This window comes from Sorex araneus, chromosome 4 (genome assembly GCF_027595985.1).
Source record: "Sorex araneus isolate mSorAra2 chromosome 4, mSorAra2.pri, whole genome shotgun sequence".
In the NCBI taxonomy this organism is placed as follows: Eukaryota; Metazoa; Chordata; class Mammalia; order Eulipotyphla; family Soricidae; genus Sorex; species Sorex araneus.
The window spans coordinates 137,326,456-137,343,910 of record NC_073305.1 but is presented as its reverse complement, the minus strand read 5'-3'; the positions used below and the strand labels follow the sequence as shown (position 1 = coordinate 137,343,910).

The 17,455-nt window shown below is 38.7% G+C and overlaps 1 protein-coding gene across 4 annotated transcripts in view; it reads left to right on the top strand.

The window, feature by feature from the left end:
• The first annotated feature begins 939 nt into the window (after positions 1 to 939).
• The window catches only part of REV3L (REV3 like, DNA directed polymerase zeta catalytic subunit), a 194,816-nt gene continuing 178,300 nt past the window's right edge, over positions 940 to 17,455 (top strand). For 3 of the 4 annotated variants that reach the window (XR_008629742.1, XM_055134574.1, XM_055134573.1), the window contains exon 1: positions 940 to 1,443. Coding sequence is in view for 2 of the 4 variants with exons in the window: in XM_055134574.1 (XP_054990549.1) it covers positions 1,305 to 1,443 (139 nt within the window). In the remaining 2 variants the exon portion in view is untranslated. Of the gene's footprint in view, positions 1,444 to 11,895; positions 12,027 to 17,455 lie in introns of those variants that run through there. The other variant, XM_055134575.1, reaches the window with a different exon arrangement.

Here is a 17,455-nt window from a genome sequence, read left to right as displayed (position 1 = left end):
TCTACCAAGCCCTGGCAAAACTGAGCAGAAGGGAGCGGGAATAAATCTCATTAAGCGGCCGGGCGCAGACACTGCAGTGCCGCGGGAGAGGAAGAAGAGGAGGAAGAGAAGGAGGAGGAGGAGGAGGAGAACAGGGGGAGGGGGGACGGCGGCTGCTCGAGCGGCACGTTCGGAACACAGCGCCACAGCGGCCCTTTTATAGGCGGAAGCCCGCGCTCGCGCGCCCCGCCCCCTCGCCCCGCCCCCCGCCCGGGAGCGCAGCCTCCGCCGCGTTACCTGAGAAGGGCCGGCCGCGTCCGCGTCCGCGTCCGCGCTCCGCCCTCCCGCGAGGCCGCCGCAGCACGAGATCTGCGCCCCGCCCCCGCCCGCCGTCCTCCCGCGGGCGGGTTTTCTTACCTTGTGAAAAAGGCCGAACTTCCCGGTGGCCCCCGCCTCCCCTGCAGGGTGTGAAATGGCGGTCGGCAGGGCGGCCACGAGCACCCTGGCTCGGGCCCATTTTTTCCGCCTAAGCCACCGGAACGGTCCCGGCCCCTCGCGTGCCCTTTCCGAGCCCATCCATGACATCGGCTTTCCGCCGTCCCTCTGCACTGCCCCTCGCTGAGGTGGCCTTGCCCACCAGCCGAGTCATCGATCCCCCCCCCAACCCCCCGGCGCACACACACTCCCAGACACACTCCGCCCCAGGCGCGAGCCCCGCTATTCCGCAGCCCCCCAACCCCACCCCCGCACTGTCTTGCCTCCGGGACAAGGGAGGAAAAAAATCTTTCCAGGGCCTGCTCTTGGGGTCCCGCTAGGGTGTCCGGCACGCTCCCCTCCCCGTTTTCCCCCTCGCCTGTCCCCTCCCCCCCATGCCTCCCCGCCCTCCCTTCGCCTCACGCACGCTACCCCCGTCTCCCCTCCCCCAGTGGTTGCGTCCGTGACATCATCATCATGGCAACAAGAGCTGCAGCCTGGGACCGAGGAGCCCGTGTGATTCCCGGCGGCGGCGGCAGTGGCGGCAGCACCAGCACCGACGGAAGCGCGCGGGTGTCTCTCCTGGTGCCCCTCGCCGGGTGCTCCTGAGGTGGCAGCAGCCGTGCCCGCCGCGCCCCGCCCGCCGCCGTGTCTGTGTGTGTGTGTGTGAGTGTGTGTGTGTGTGTGTGTGTGTGTGTGTGTGTGTGTGTGTGTGAGTGTGTGAGGGGAGGGGGCGCAGCCACCGCCGCCGCTGTGGGGCCGCCGCTGCGAAAGGAGCCGCCGCCGCCGCCGCTTGCCGCTGCCGCTGCCGGGCCGCCAGAGAAGAGGAGGCGGTGGCGGCGGCGGCGAACATGTTTTCTGTGAGAATAGTGACCGCCGACTACTACATGGCCAGCCCGCTGCAGGGGCTGGATATCTGCCAGTCGCCCCTCACCCAGGCCCCTGTCAAGAAGGTCCCGGTGGTGCGGGTCTTCGGCGCGACCCCGGCAGGTAAGCGGGCGCGGGAACGGAGGCGGCGGGACGCCCGGGCTGCTCTCCCCGCCGCGCACACGCGCGCACGCCCCCGGCCCTCTGTGGCTTGCTGCCGCGTCTCTCCCCCCTTCCCGCTTCAACCCCCCACCCCCTTCGCCTTTTCCTCCGGTGCGTGACAAGAGGCAAAAAAAAAAAAAAAAAAAGTGGGTCCGCACGAGCGTGGCGCCCCCCGGCCCGCCAGCGGGCGGCGCGTGTTTACACTACGCGCGGCTGCCGAGCGCGGGCTCCGCTCTCCCGGGTCGCGTTCCGGGTTGGGAGGGCGAGTGCGGGCGGCGGGGCCCTGGGGGCGCGGGGAACCGGTCGCTCGCGGGCGAACCCCCCCCCCCCCCCCATTCTGTGTGCGCCTGTGTGGAGCCGGCTCTTGAGAAGGGGGAGAGGGGGAAGTGTCAGCTCCGTGGTCCATCGCGCCCCCTCGCCGCATCCGGAGGTGCCGCGGACTGGAGACGGGAGCGGGGTAGTGGTGGTGGTGGTGTGGGGGGGGTGTGGGTGGGGGGTGGGGGCTGATGGATGGGGGCAGCTTTTCTTTCTCATTCAAGTGAGCGGGTTAGGTTCTGCTGCGTGCGGGTCGTGGTTGCTGCCGCGAGTTTCCTGCTGGAGGCACCGGGTAGCATCCCTGGGTGCTGGGCTTGTGCGGCCATAGAAGTGGAGAACGCGCGTTTCTGTTACCCGGCGCCAAAGCGCCCGGCATACATAGCGGGGCTGATTCTTCGGCACCCCAGTGAAACCCAATAACACATTTTTAAAAAAGAAAGAAAGAAAGAAAGAAAGAAACGCTCCTCGGAGGGGCTGTAGGTCAGCGTTTCAAATATTTACATAGGCAAACAAAACCAAACCTACCGTATTTGAAGCACGAGGAGGATGGGAAGATAGCAATGACAAGCTACGTTTTCAAAAACTCTTGGGAATTTGTAACATGAAAAGGATAGCTGCTAGATTTACTAGGTGCTTTGAATTGTTTTGCTTTTCTACACGCTTTGAGCTGCCGACGTGAAAAGCTAAAACTGAGCCCCAGAAAAGGATGCTTTTACGTCTAGCTCTGTATTGCCCTATGGGATTTTAGATAGCATTTCCCACTTGATGCTCCTTGCCCTAATCACCATTCATCTTATTACTATGGTCTGTTTCTGTGGATTCAGATAGCAATAGGGTTTTCCCAAACACAGGCACTTACTGCTAGCAGTTGCCTTTAGACGTGAATTCTCTTTGTTAAAAATTTCAATGGTGTTGTGAGATTTGTGGACTATCTCTCTCTTTTAATGGCGATAAAGGTTTTGTTATGGACCTTGTAAAATGGAGAGTTAGATTGCTGTTAAAAATTTGTTTCAAGTGTAACACGTGCAACGTTGGAGACTGGAAAACAGAAGCAATAACACATTTGAAAGCCAGATCTTTTGCCCTTATAATACAGTAGTGGTGCCACCTTTGTTTCTAATTGGAATGTCAGAATACAAAATGATACTGTTTGTTCTCACATCAGGTGCAGAGAATGAATAAGATAGTGACGTTGATATATAAGTAATACTCTTCAATCAGATTTCCACACTATAATGCTAACAGTGATATGCCAGTATAAGCGTTTTACTGCTATTGCTGTATATTAGTTTGTTTGCTTTTAGTTACTTTATACATAGTTTTATACTTCTCCCTTTGTACAGCTATTACATCTGACTGATTTTTCAAGCAGTTTTATAAAATAGTTTGTGGTCATTAATGAATTGTATGAGCTAGTAGTAATTCTATTATGTGATAAAATGTTAAAATACAAAGGTTGTGAAATACTTTCATATCTTGTTAGTGATGTTTTTTACGTATAAAAAAATGTAAATTATTCTAAGAAATAATTTTTTCTTCTAAGTATCTTAGATCACTAGCCCTCCTCCCCTTTTTAAAGAAAGCAAACCAAAACTATCTTTTAAAAATATGCCTTTAAATGTACAATTTTTGATGAATTTAAAATTATAAAATTTAATTGCAAAGAACCCAAATTCCAAGCTGTTAAGGAATTTCAAATCCACTAGTGGTAAATATAATTCACAGTTTGAAATAAAAAATTTTGTTTCTTCAGCTTGAGAAAAAAATTGAATTCACTGGCATGTATTTAGTTTGCAGCTAGTCAAGCCATCATATTTAGTAGTTAGAAACTGCTAATAAAATTAAACTAATTGAGTGTAAACAAACACTCTAAGATTATTTAAATCTGAATTCTATACGCAAGTAAAATGACTCCACTCCAAAGTAAAATAAAACTTGAAAATAAGAGATTAGTTTTACTTAAGTAAAAACTGAGTGCTAAAATTTTTTAAAGTCATTTATAATCTAAAGTGCAAACTTTCATATAAATTAATGAAAATAATAACACAAGCCTATTAAGTAAAGTAATTTATTATAAATAATCAAATTTGATTCTTCATTCCTTACCTTGGTTTGGAGAAAAGGTTTTTTAAACAGGGTTTGCTTTACAACTGAAAAATAGAATTTTCTTTTAAATAATGACCTTTTCAGATTTGCGAGATCTTACCTGATTGGTTTAAAACATTTTTACTAGTTCGGTTTTATAATTTTACGAAAAGTATTTTTCTGCTTTAGAAAATAGTTCAGCTGAATTCTGATTGTCCTATGTTTTAAAGGCATAGTTTCAGTAATTTATGAAATCAAATCCTTATACTTTAATAGCACTCACTCAGGTTTTAAGTTGGCAAAATTTGAAAAGTGAAAAAAGTGGCATTCAAATTTGAATGTAAATTCTGATGGACTTATAATTTGCTGGTTGAAGGTATTGTTTTCCTGAATGAATCATGTAAATTTTCTTCATAAGTAATGGAATTACCTTTTTAAAATATCTTTTCTCTCACCAATTTCTAAAATATGTTGAACCTTGTTTTGACTTAAAAAGATAATGAGAAATATTAACGTTTTGACAACTTGTTTTAATAGAGAGGAGTAGGGTTTTAAAGTACCTAAAGTATAGGACAGTATCTTTCAGTTAGATTTAAATAGGGATGTGACTACTTTGGGAATTCATTTCAAAGAAAATCCTAAGACTTCATTGTGAAGACAGGAATCAGGTGAACCTAGGAAGCGATCCAATTTTCCTATCCCACTTGCTTGCTTGATATAACTCAGAGCAAGTTGAGCTTAGACAGCTAGCATTCTCAGTTTTCTCAGCACCAGGTTAAACAGAATTATCCTTTCAAAAAGCTTCCCTGCTGAGATGCTGAGTAGGAGTAAATAGAAGAGTGTGAGTGAGATGTTCACAAAGCAAGTAATTAAACAAAGTAGGCCAAGCAGACTATAGAGGGAGCTGCTTGTCTTTAATATTACTATAAGGAACTCTGCCAATTTCCCCTTAATTCCCTTCAGTTTGTGAAAATTTTAGATTCTCCTAGATGCTAACTTCTAAACATGGAATCAGTTTTTTCAAAATAAGAAATTTATGATTTTAATGTTTTTAAAAGTTTTATAATTTATAAAGATGATTTTTAAATCTATGAAGTATCTTAATATTTCACTTCTACGTGTAAGTCTGTGAATTATTAAGGCCAGAGAGATATGAGGGCCAGAGAGATAGTAGCTGGGACTTGGGTGCTTTCCTTACATGCTGCCAGCCCTGATTTGATGCATACCTGGTAGTCCTCCACCCCTATTCCTTTGCATCCCAAATGGTCTCTCCAGCACTGCCAGGAGTGATTCCTGAGCATAAAGTCCTGAGAGCACCCCAGATGTGGTTTCAAAACAAACAAACAAACAAAAAAATAAGTTTGAGCTGAGTACAATTTAAAAATCAAAACTCAGTAATATGAAAGAAAAAATTTATTTGAAAAAAAAAACCTTTCTTTTTTTTTTTTTACCACATCCAGTGATATTTAGGGCTTACTCTGGCTCTGTGCTCAGGGTCATTTCTGGCCAGCTTGGGGACCATGTTAGGGTAGGAGCATTGAACCAGGGTTGGCTATGTGTAAGGCAAGTGCTCTACCCACTTTACTATTGCTCCAGCCCTGAAAAGACATTTGAAAAAAACATTTGAGGCTAGATAGCTTTAAGGGGCTCAGAGTACACTTTTGCACATGGCAGTCCCTGGTCTAGTCCCTGGCACACATGATCCCTGGAGCACCACCTGGAGCAACATGTGAGCCCCCCACTCCCCAAAAAAGTGGAAAAGAGAAAGGAAAGTGGAAAGAAAAATATATGATTAACATTTTATTGAAAACATCACTAACTCAGATTTTAAATGTTTTCTAATAAAAGTTTTATTCTTACCTTTTTTCTTTCTTTTTTTGTCAGAACTAGGATCAAATTCAGGATCTCACACATGAAAGGCATAAACTCTACCACTGAGCCACATCCTCACCCACATAACCCATTTTTACTAAAAGAGCTAAATATATTTTAACATCGATCTATTAGGTATAGTTATTAGAACTGTCTTTCCATAGCATTATGGAGATGATTTGACGTATTATTTTTAATATATTGGTCACTTTATTCTGGAAATTGAAGGCCTACTGGGTAGCAAATCTTATTTTTAAATTAAAATTCTTTTTGGCTATTTGATTTAGAAACACATTCAGCAAATCAGAGGCTTAAGCCAGGAGCCCCTCATAAATCTGAACTAATTTTATGTGAATACAATCAGGTAACATGTGGCTCAGTTCTTCCAGGTTTCAGAATCTGCTAAACATTTTTTAAGGTTCTGTCTAAGAAAAACTTTTCATCTTCCACAGCTTACAATATGGTAGACATGTCGAAAGTAATTGAATATATTAGAAATGTGTATAAGATAAAATTAGGTCTCAAAGGACACATTCAGTGATTGTTCTTTGGGCATAAAGGGGAGTCAGGGAAGGCTTCATGAAGGAAATATGGATTACATCATTTTGAAGGAACTTTACAAAGCTTTTTAAATTCTGATAGAGGAACAGAAGATAATTCATAAATTAAGAGAAAATGTCTCAACAGGGCAGCTTGGCAATATCAATAGAAAAATACAAAATCGGAATCCTTGAAATATAATTTTTATCTGTCCCAATATTTCTAGTTTTAAGGGCTTTATGAATATAAATCTTTTGGGAAAAATATCTTTGTTTTGAATCATCCACTTCTTTTCATTATCCATCACCACTCTAGTCTAAACCACTAGCATTTTTGGATGCTTTTACCATAGAAGCCTCCTAATCTTGGCAACCCCAACCCATTCTGTCCCCTTCTAATCCGTTTTTCATACTGTAATTAGAGGGATCTTTAAAAAATGTAAACCTTATTATAGCACCCTATTACTTGATATGCTTCTGTAGATTTCCATTGCATTTAGGATAAGGACAACTACATTTCTTAGTGGTGACTGGCATCAAACTGTCTTACAAGGTCTTGTGTAGTCTGGCCCCTACCTTTCTATCTACTCATGGTTGAGGCATTTTCTTCTTGCCTTACTCTTTGTGTTCCAGCCATGTTGGCCTTATTTCAGTCCCGTATTCTTGCCATGCTCCCTCTTACAATGAGGCCTTTGTACCTGCTGTTCCCTCTGCCTAGAATGTTTTTCCTTATCCTTCACCTAAACTCCAATATGTTGTTCCTAAGAGAAGCCTTCCTTGTCATAGACTCTCAAGGCTCCATAAATGTTCCTTCATAGTATTTTCTATAGTTGTAACTATATATTTTGAAGATAGTTTTTTTTTCCCCAATAACCTCCATAAATGCTGGTTATGTGTTCATTTTTATGTACCATTATACAGTTAATGCTCATTGCTGTGCTTGAAATGTGAGCATTTTTGCAAGAATTTATCAAATAGGTGAGAGTTACCAGAGAGTTATCAGAGAGAAAATAAATATTTAACAACTGGGAAATGGTCACATAAATTAACATATTCTATAGCAGGATATTTGTCATTAATGTCATGTTTTAGAAGAACAATATGGGAAAATTATGTCAGAAATTAAGTGAAAAATCAACTTACAATACTCATTTATTAAAAATGAAGGAAAAATGTACCAAAGCATATAGTCTGATTATCTCTGGGGGATATATTTTTTATTTTTCAGATTTTATGCAGAAAACATGTATTGATTTTATGATTTGAAAAGAACTATCAAAAATTAAGGAAAAGCTCACTTTCCTTATGGTACAGAAATGTAGTAAAAAAAACTTTTTTTGAGGTTCATATTGAGTTCCAAACTAAAAACTAAACAAATGAATGATTACATAATGGTAATATTGAGTTTCACTACGTAAATTCAGTTTTGGAGAGACAAAATTATTTTTATATTAAACTAAACAAGTGATTTATGGTTTAACTATATCCATAGATGTATAAACTGATTTTAATTTTGAAATGTTTTGAAAAGTAGCTTGACAGTGAAATGGTAGAGACCAGAAATGGACTCAAATACATACAAAAACTTAATAGAGGTTAATGGGTGCTATCTTTACCTATGAATAGGGAAAAGAATAACTATTTGATAATTTATCTGGGAAACAGTCAAAAAGTTTGAATTTGAAAACTTGTGATGATTATTATTAATATAACCTAGAAGTTTCAAATGAAGTATGAAATAGAACTAAAGTCAGAATACTGACTTTATAACATAAAAATTAGATTTGCATAGAGAGAAAAATCACAAAGCTAAGAGACTGATAAAACTTATTGTTACATTTTTTTTTAAAGGACTAAATTCCTTTTAAAATACATAAAAGCTCCCAGAAAATAATTTAGTAGAAACTCAGAGCCCTATGACTCAGTGTGCATGCTTTGCTTGTCAGAGCTGCAGGCTCGATCCACATCATAGTATGGTTCCCTTTTTCCTCCACCAGATATAGTACCTAAGCACTGCCTTGTGTGACCCCAAAATGGAAAAAAAAAAAAAAAAGAAATGAACAAATGAACAAGAACAAAATGAAAAAGAACAAAAAACAAGTGAAAAAAATTTAGATGAGAAGATGTTTTCATAAATTTCATAATGAAGATGAAAATTAAAACTAATAAACTTGATCACATCGATTTAGCAAAGATTACATAGTATAATTTGGGAAAAATTATACTATGGAAGGGGGGAAATGGGTGTTCTCATACTTTGCTGGTGGGATTATAAAGTACTTCTGTGGAAAACTATCTGGAAATGAAAAATTAAATGCACATATATTTTGATCTGGCAACTTTATTCTCAGTTTTATCTTTTAAGATGTCTCATATGTATGTCAAATGACTATGTAAGGTATTTATGGCATCATTATTTGTCATTGCAAAAGATTGGAATCAGCCCAAACATAAACCAATAGGGTGTTTAGGTAAATTATGATTATCTGTTCTGTGGAACTTTGGGTAGCCTTTAAAAATAACAAGACAAAGCTATATGTGCTGCTCTTGTGCCATGTCTAAGGTACAATAACAGAAAAATAGTAGAACCCAAGACTAAACGTATGCTGTACATTTGGTTTTAAAAAGATGTGTGTGTTCGTGTGTACCACATGAAGTTTGGTACTTACTTGCCTCCTGTACTGGGAACTTGTGGCCTAAAACCTGGTTTCTTAAACTGGGGCTTGCAAACCCATATGGGATCATACTGGGTCACAAATTAAAAAAAATTTGTTCCTAAATGTATTTATCATCAGTAAATGTTTGATTTGTATACATGTTTTTATATACCTGTCTACTGGGGGTGGGGGTTGGTATATTCAAGTAAAAATCCATGGCAAAAAGGTGTAGGGGAGTAGGAAACATTTCAGAAGTCCTGGTCTACACAACAAAGGTGAGAGACTAACATTTTTAGTGTGCTCATTTATAATTTTTGACCATTTTTACCAGTTACCATAGTACCTTCTCAAAGTTAATTTTTTAATTAAAAATTTTTTAATTAAAGTGATGTTTACAGGAAGTGGTAAAAAGAACAGAAAGAAAAGGTCAGAGTAAGTGTAAATAGTTGCCCAATAATTACTGCAATACTTTGTTTTGTAAAGATCATGTAATTCAGAACTTCTAGTTGATATTGGTTGACTCACTGGGGAGGATGGTCTTGTAAAATGATGTCTGGAGGAAGGCTGTGGGGTTCCTTTAAGCAAATGGCATGTAACTGCTCCTTTACTTGTAACTGCTCTATTAAGTGTATTAAAGAAGGTGCTTTACTTCTTGAAATCTATTTCTGGGCCTGGTGTGTGCATCTCCCTCTTGCTAGAAATGGGATTATAGATAGAGCTGCCTTTGGAATTTGTATTCTGGATGTTTGAAGAGAATGTTCACGAAGTGTACACTGATGAGAATACAGAATAGGATATTGTCTTGAGTGGTCCAACTCGAGGACTGTACTGGATCCTCCTAGCCACATGTATCTGATATGCCACCGACTTTGCTGCAAGATGACTGCTTAATAGTACATGTATGTTCTGCAAAAATAAAGCTAAACTCGTTATTTTGAAATACTGTTCCTGATGTTTAAAAAAACTGGATTTTTAAATGCATTTGTGTTTTACAAACTTCTTTTAGGTATAAATTTTTCTCAAGTATTATGTTGATGTCTCCAAATATTGTTATATTGCTCAGAATGAAGAGTTGGGAAACACTTCTAATCAATTTCCCTCGTGTATAGGAAGAAAGCCAAAGTTTAGCTAGGAAGGGTCAGGAATTTGTTGAGTCTCATGGACGGTATGGGGCTGGCTATAAAAATTGTGAATCTTGACACTCTTACTGCATCCTACTGCTCTACCAAACCAGAGGGAAAATTGGAGGAAGACATTGATAATTGAACATGTTAATACAGAGTAACTTCACATGTATATGTATAAAGTTTAGAAATGTTAGAAGGGCCTATTGTACCCAGTGGTGCTTAGAATCTTCCTGTGAAATAGATTATAGTAGGACATACTTTGAGGTTATTGTAGCTATCTCCTGTAAGAAAGTAATAAATATTAGGAATTTAGGACAAATATAAACAAACATTGATACTTGAACTGTAAGTTCACAGTTTTCCAAAGAGAAAGATTATATTGGGAGACCTTTTAAATTCTCCCATATTCTTTCTCTGGATTTTGCTTTTGATAGGGTTAAAATTTGTTTTTTAAAAAATAATAGTGAAATAGACTTGGATTAAATACACTTCAAAAGTTATTGTCATTTGGGGCTGAGGAGATAGTACAGTGATTGGGTGTACTTAGCTGACCTGGCTTCAATCTCTGGCACCCCATGTGGTCCCCTTCAGGAGTAAGCCCTGAGCACAACCAGGTATGACTCCACTGCCCCCGACCCAAGATACCAAAGATACAAGAAACATTAAAATATGGGATGAATATATATCTAGTTGCCATTTTTAATACTACAATGACACTAAATAAGAAGAGATGATAGGAGTTAAGGCATGGTGAAATTTGGGTAACACTGTGTTATGGTATTGCTTCCAGGTAAGATACAGAAAAAATAGAAACAGGCATAAATTAAAAAACTCTACTATCCTTACATAATATGAATGCATGAGTGGTGTCAGGATACAGGTGGGGATAGGGAATGGAGGCTTCATCCACACCAACTGGTGCTCAGGGCTTCTGGTTCTACTTAGGGATCACACACCTGGTGGTTTTAGGGGAACCTTATATGGTGTCAGGGATTCACACCAGAGTTACCTATATGTAAGGCACCTTGCTTCCTGTACTACTTCTTCAACCCTAAAATGGATGCAGTTTTAACACGAAAACAAATTAGAAATAAAAGTAATGCACTCTTAGTGACAGTCTCTTTAACCTTTTAGTGTGGAGTTTTTTTAAAATTGCTTTGCTCTTCTAAGTTTTCCAAATCATCTGTGTTTCTTCCAGTTCTCTGTCAGTTTTTTTTTAATATTTTATTTTTTTGAACAAAAATTTTATTTAATTTGTATTGGAAAACTGGACCCTTCTGCTACAGAAATGGAATACATGCATAATAAAGTAAATTCTGAGGAAAAAAGGATCATAATTAACATTTGAAGATGTTTTTGTTTGGTTTTTGGGCTTTCTGGGTCCAACTCTTATTTTCTTTTTAATTGATAGTTGTGGGAAATACTACGAATTTGAGGACAATTTCCTTAGGGGAAGTTACTTAGTTTTATTTGGGTTGAGAGATCATTTACTATATAAATAATACAAATAATAAAAGAAAGCATGTTACCTCAAAAATGCTTGTGTAATATATAACAGTACAATAAGAATTTTCCATTTTCTTTAATTTATTATAATTACCAAGGAAGTATAACAAGAATTAAAAGAAATCTCTGATTTTGCATATATATTTACACTTCAAAGTACTTTATATTAAATTAGGTTTTGTTTGAGATGGTGAAATGAAAAACTTTGTAAGTAAAAATACATGTTGATATGTGAAAAAAATGTAAAGTTAAAACATGTTGGCATACTCCTAGTTTCTCAGAACAAGAAAATGACTAATCTAAATTTCATTTCAGAATAAAAAGCAAGACAAGCCACATAAAAGCAACCTAAAAATTAAACTGTCATCATATTATTTGTTTTAAAACTATGGAATAATATATCTGAGGAAGATTTCTCTCAAAATTGTTTTTCTCAATTTCAAGTAAGTAATTTATTTTGGTTAATATATTGGGAATGAGGGAGGTGGGGGTGAATCTTTGCATTGAAATTGGTAAATCCTTCTATACAATAACTCAAATAATCAGCATTTTAAAAAACTTTCAGTGACTCTTCTACCCATTTCCTAAAAACTATTCCCTTGGTTTCCCATAAACCTTGCATATTAATGTCAAAAGACTTAGATACACTGAGATTATTTTTTTCTAGAAGTAGTCAGATGACACTATCCTTTTGTATTTTCACCTACCTGCATATCTTCCATATTGTCTAATAACCCTTAGCAAGTGACCTTACTTCTATGAGCCTTAATTATTTCTTTGTAAAATGAGTTTTAGTAATTGCTGCCTCATTGGAATTTGATTAAATAAGAAAATGAACAAATGTCTGGCATATATAATAACAAATTACATTCTTGCCCTTCATACAAGTTACATTCTTTACCCTTTTATCTTCAAAACTGTACCACATTAGCTTATATGTACTCATCATTCTTCACAGTTTTTCAATGAAATTGAAATTAAAAAATGGAATTTTTGTACCACTTACTCATAATAAGACAAATTCAAATACTGAACGTTGTTCTATAAAACTTTGTAAGACTTTAGTCACTCTCTACAGGCCTGGTAATTATCTGTTTTAACACACAGCTGAAGCTGCCAAGTAGTGGACAGGTGACAGGGGACCACTCTTGATGCTCAGGTTCAGTGGTGCTTGGAAGGTCGTGTGGTACCAGGGATTAAACTCAGGGCCCTCATGCCAGCCCTTAAAGCTGTGTTCTTAACTTTGAATTCTCTTAATTAATTTTTGGGGGTGGTGTCACACTGACTGTGCTAAGGGCTTCCTCCTGGCTCTGCTAAGGAATCATTCCCAGTGGGTTCAGGGGACCATATGGGATGTCAGGATCAAACTAGGATGGGCCATGTTTAAGGCAAATTGCCCTACCTGCTGTGCTATCTCTCTGGCCTTCCAAATTTAAATTCTTTATAGACATGTGCCTAGGCCCAATTTTTCTATTTTAACTGTTGGTGTGTATGCGCGCCTGTATGGCATGTGTACATATGTCCATGTACTTAGACAGATAAGTGTCCAATCCAGATTTTGACTTGAAAAGAAACAGTGGTAAGCCATTAATCAAGTAGTGACTACAGTTTCCAATGCTGCAAATTTGGCTATGTCCGTTTCTCAGGAAATAACCTTCTTTTCCAAAAATGAACACATTGAAAGTGTGTATGTGCCTGAGATCATTTTTTTTACCTTTTGTGAATTTATAGCATGCACAAAAACTTTGCTTTATAAACCTATTGAGGATTTTGTAAATATGTACTGTTATTTCTCAGTTTTTGTCTTTTCACTATATTTTTCCATGTATATTCTCAGATTTTAGTTAATAATGTCTTAATTTTTTAATGAAGTCATTCGAGCTTCAAATTAATTTTGATGAATCACACCTTGTTTGGTAATTTAAAGCCTTAAAAATAGGAGCTAGTTATTTCAAAACAATTTACATAATTTTATTTTTTTAATTAATTTATTTTTAATTAGTGAATCACCGTGAGGGTACAGTTACAGATTTATACATTTTTTTGTGCTCATGTTTCCCTCATACAAAGTTCGAGAACTCATCCCTTCACCAGTGCCCATTCTCCACTACAAATAAACCCAGCATCCTTCCTTCACTCCCCAATCCCATCTCCCCCCACCCCACCCTGCCACTGTGGCAGGGTATTCCCTTTTGTTCTCTCTCTCTAATTAGGTGTTATGGTTTGCAATAAAGGTGTTGAGTGGCCATTGTGTTCAGTCTCTAGTCTACATCACCCTTCCCCCCGCATGGCCTCTGACCACTTTTTACTTGGTGTTCCCTTCTCTGAGTTGCCCAGAATGTGAGGCCAGCTTCCAAGCCATGGAGTCAACCTCCTGGTACTTATTTCTACTATTCTTGGGTGTTAGTCTTCTACTCTGTTATTCTATATTCCACAGATGAGTGCAATCTTTCTATGTCTGTCTCTCTCTTTTTGACTCATTTCACTTAGCATGATACTTTCCATGCTGATCCACTTATATGCAAAATTCATGACCTCATTTTTTTCTAACAGCTGCATAGTATTCCATTGTATAGATGTACCAAAGTTTCTTCAACCAGTCATCTGTTCTAGGGCACTCGGGTTTTTTCCAGATTCTGGCTATTGTAGACAGTGCTGTGATGAACATATAAGTGCAGATGTCATTTCAACTATACTTTTTTGCTTCTCTGGGACATGTTCCCAGCAGTGGTATTGCTGGGTCAAATGGGAGCTCAATTTCTAATTTTTTGAGAATACATAATTTTATTAAATGAAATTTTGTACTTTATTTTGGGGAGGTTAGTCCATATCCAGCGATCTTCAGACATAGTATTCCTGACTCTGTGCTCAGGAATGACCCTTTGTGATGCTGGGGAAACATATGTGGTACCAAAGGTTAAGCCTTGATCAGTAGAATGTAAGGCAAGTGTCTTAACACCTGTGGTATCTCTCCCACACTTATTGGCCATTTATTGAGTCCTTACTTTGTGACGTCTTCTAAATGTATACTCCTCATAATTCTAATATAGATAATGTTGTTTCTATTTTACAGATGAGGAAATGATGCATGGGTATGTTAATTAAATTTACTTTAAATTTCACATAAATTTATTAATTTTTTGTGAGGATTAAAATGAAGGAATATGTAGTAGGCCATTACGTGCCTAAACAGAGGAGCAAAATCTTGATGTATATCTCTTAACTTTTCCAGAACTTAATAATAGTCAGTATTGAGATAGCATAGTAATCATAAATATTTTTCCTGCCCTTTTTTAAAGTGGGATATTATACTCTGGTACTCTTCAGTGACTTATTTTTTTCTTTAATAGTATTGGGTACTCTCAAATTATTTTTTCATTTAGACTGAATTTTTTGTGTATGTGGTTATAAGATGATAGAACTTTATGAAGTAATTCAATGTAAAATATTTTTAGAGTTTAATTGAACAAGTAGTATATGAACATATATTTTCATGGTGAAATTTAAGAGAAGAATCAATTTTTTTGTTTGTTTTCACAACCAGTATTGCTCAGGGTTACTCCTAGATCCACTCAGGAATCATTCCTGGCAGGCTCTGGAGATCTGCCGGGTACAAGGGAAACGCCCTACCCACTGTACTTTTGCTCTGGTCACAAAATATTTTAAAATTTATTTTCCCACTTTTAATTAGCTTTTGCATAGCATACTTCCCCAGAACTTATTGTTGTAAAAGCAGTAACCATTTGCTATAACCCATTTTTCTGGAATGGTCTTTTTTCTGTTGCTACAATCATTTGTTCAGTCACTTGGAGCTTGGTTGATCCAGTGCTGACAGTTGGCTTTGGAGGTAGAAGCCCATGTATCTCCAGTAGACCAACCTTAATCTGGAGATAGTGGGTTTTTAGGAGCAGCAAGTGGAAGTATGCCTCGTATTTTTACCTATACCATAGCTAAAACAAATCACATGTCAAATCTGAAGTCAGAAATGATTTCCTGAGTGTGTAGCAGTTAATCACTATTGCTGGGCAGCCTGAGTTTTCAGGAAACATTCTGGCTGTGTGTCAGGTTATTTCCCTGTTCTTGAAAAGTATAGTGTTTTCATAAGAAGTTTATTCAACAGTTTAAATTCAGTGAATTCATTGGTCTTGTTTCATCTCATCTACATCTATCTTGGTCATCCCTGGTCCATATTTATTCAATGAATAATTTACTAAAGCACCTGTACTTAACAGATGGAGCTTGACTACTCTGTTTATCATCCAACATTCTTTATCTTGCCTACCTCTGTGCTTCATTAAATTAATAGAATTCAGTTAAAAAGACAGTTCTAATCATTGGTGGGGGGTGAGTCTTTCAAGTCATTTTCGGGTGCTTGAGGACACTGCTGGATCAACTAGGCAGGATGGTTAAGTGCTAGGAACTGAGAGTGTGGTGGTGGTTGGACCCTGTGGTGCCAGGAACCACCAGGGTCACCCTTGCAGTGTTTGGGGGCTTATAGGAAAGGCTAAACTTGGAAATGTAAGGGGTTGCCATTTGGTTCTGTGGTTTCAACCAAGTCGTAAGCATGAAATGCTTGTGCTTTAACCCCTGTCTTAGTTCTTCTAACAGCTTTTTTATTTTTTATTTTTTTTGAAATTACCAATAGCTTACAACAGGCTGAATAGATCTTGTATGGTACCTTTAAAAATGTTTACAAAGGGCTAGGGTGCCTGCCTTGCACACAGTGTACCTAGATTTTCTCCCTAGCACCACATATGGTTCCCCAAGTCTTCCAGAAGTGATTCCTGACAGCTGAACCAGCAATAAGCTCTGAGCACCACCTGGCGTGACCCAGAGGAGGAAAAAAGTTTGCAACAACTTAATCAAGTGACAGAAATTGTATTTGTATTCCTATCAGCAATATGATACTTTTCCTCTATCTGTACTAAGATAATGTTCTAAACTTAATTCATTTTGAATGAGTGAAAGCATTTGCTCCAATTGCTTAAGTGCCATTTGTATTTTTTTTCAATGTACTGCTTGCCTATTTTTTGATTCTTGATTTTGTGATCATTGATTACAAGGACCTCTTCATATATTAGGAAAATTGACTTCCCTGCTGTTGTATGATCTCCTCAGTCCCTGTTGTTTTGACTCTTTTTTAAAAAAATTTAATTAAACTTTTGGTGTTTTTTACTAAGACATAATGATTTACATAGTTGAATTTTAAGCATACTGTATTCCAGCACTAGTCCCACCACCAGTGTCTCACTTTCCCTTCCCTCAATCCCCATTTTGAGTCTTATCTGCTTGTCTGTGTTGGATAAAATATATACATACAGATATAGTGGTTTAATCGATTTTTAAACCCTATTTCTTTATTTTTAATTTATTTTTAATTAGTGAATCACCGTGAGGGTACAGTTACAGATTTATACATTTTTGTGCTCATGTTTCCCTCATACAAAGTTCGAGAACCCATCCCTTCACCAGTGCCCATTCTCCACCACCAGTAAACCAAGCATCCCTCCAACCCTCCCCAATCCCATCTCCCCCCACCCCACCCTGCCACTGTGGCAGGGTATTCCCTTTTGTTCTCTCTCTCTAATTAGGTGTTGTGGTTTGCAATAAAGGTTAAAACCCTATTTCTTACATTGTGAGCTGGGACTCCATGTTTAGTTATATGAGTTTAAAAAACATTTGTTTTAAGATCAGTTTATGATTTATTAAATACTTGATTTGCACTCTTATTTTATATACCTATGTAGCCTTAAAAAATTACTGATTAAAAGGGTCGAAAGTATGAAAAGTTTTTCTTTTCTTTTCTTTTTTTTTTTTTTTTTTTGCTTTTTGGGTCACACCCAACGATGCTCAGGGGTTACTCCTGGCTTTG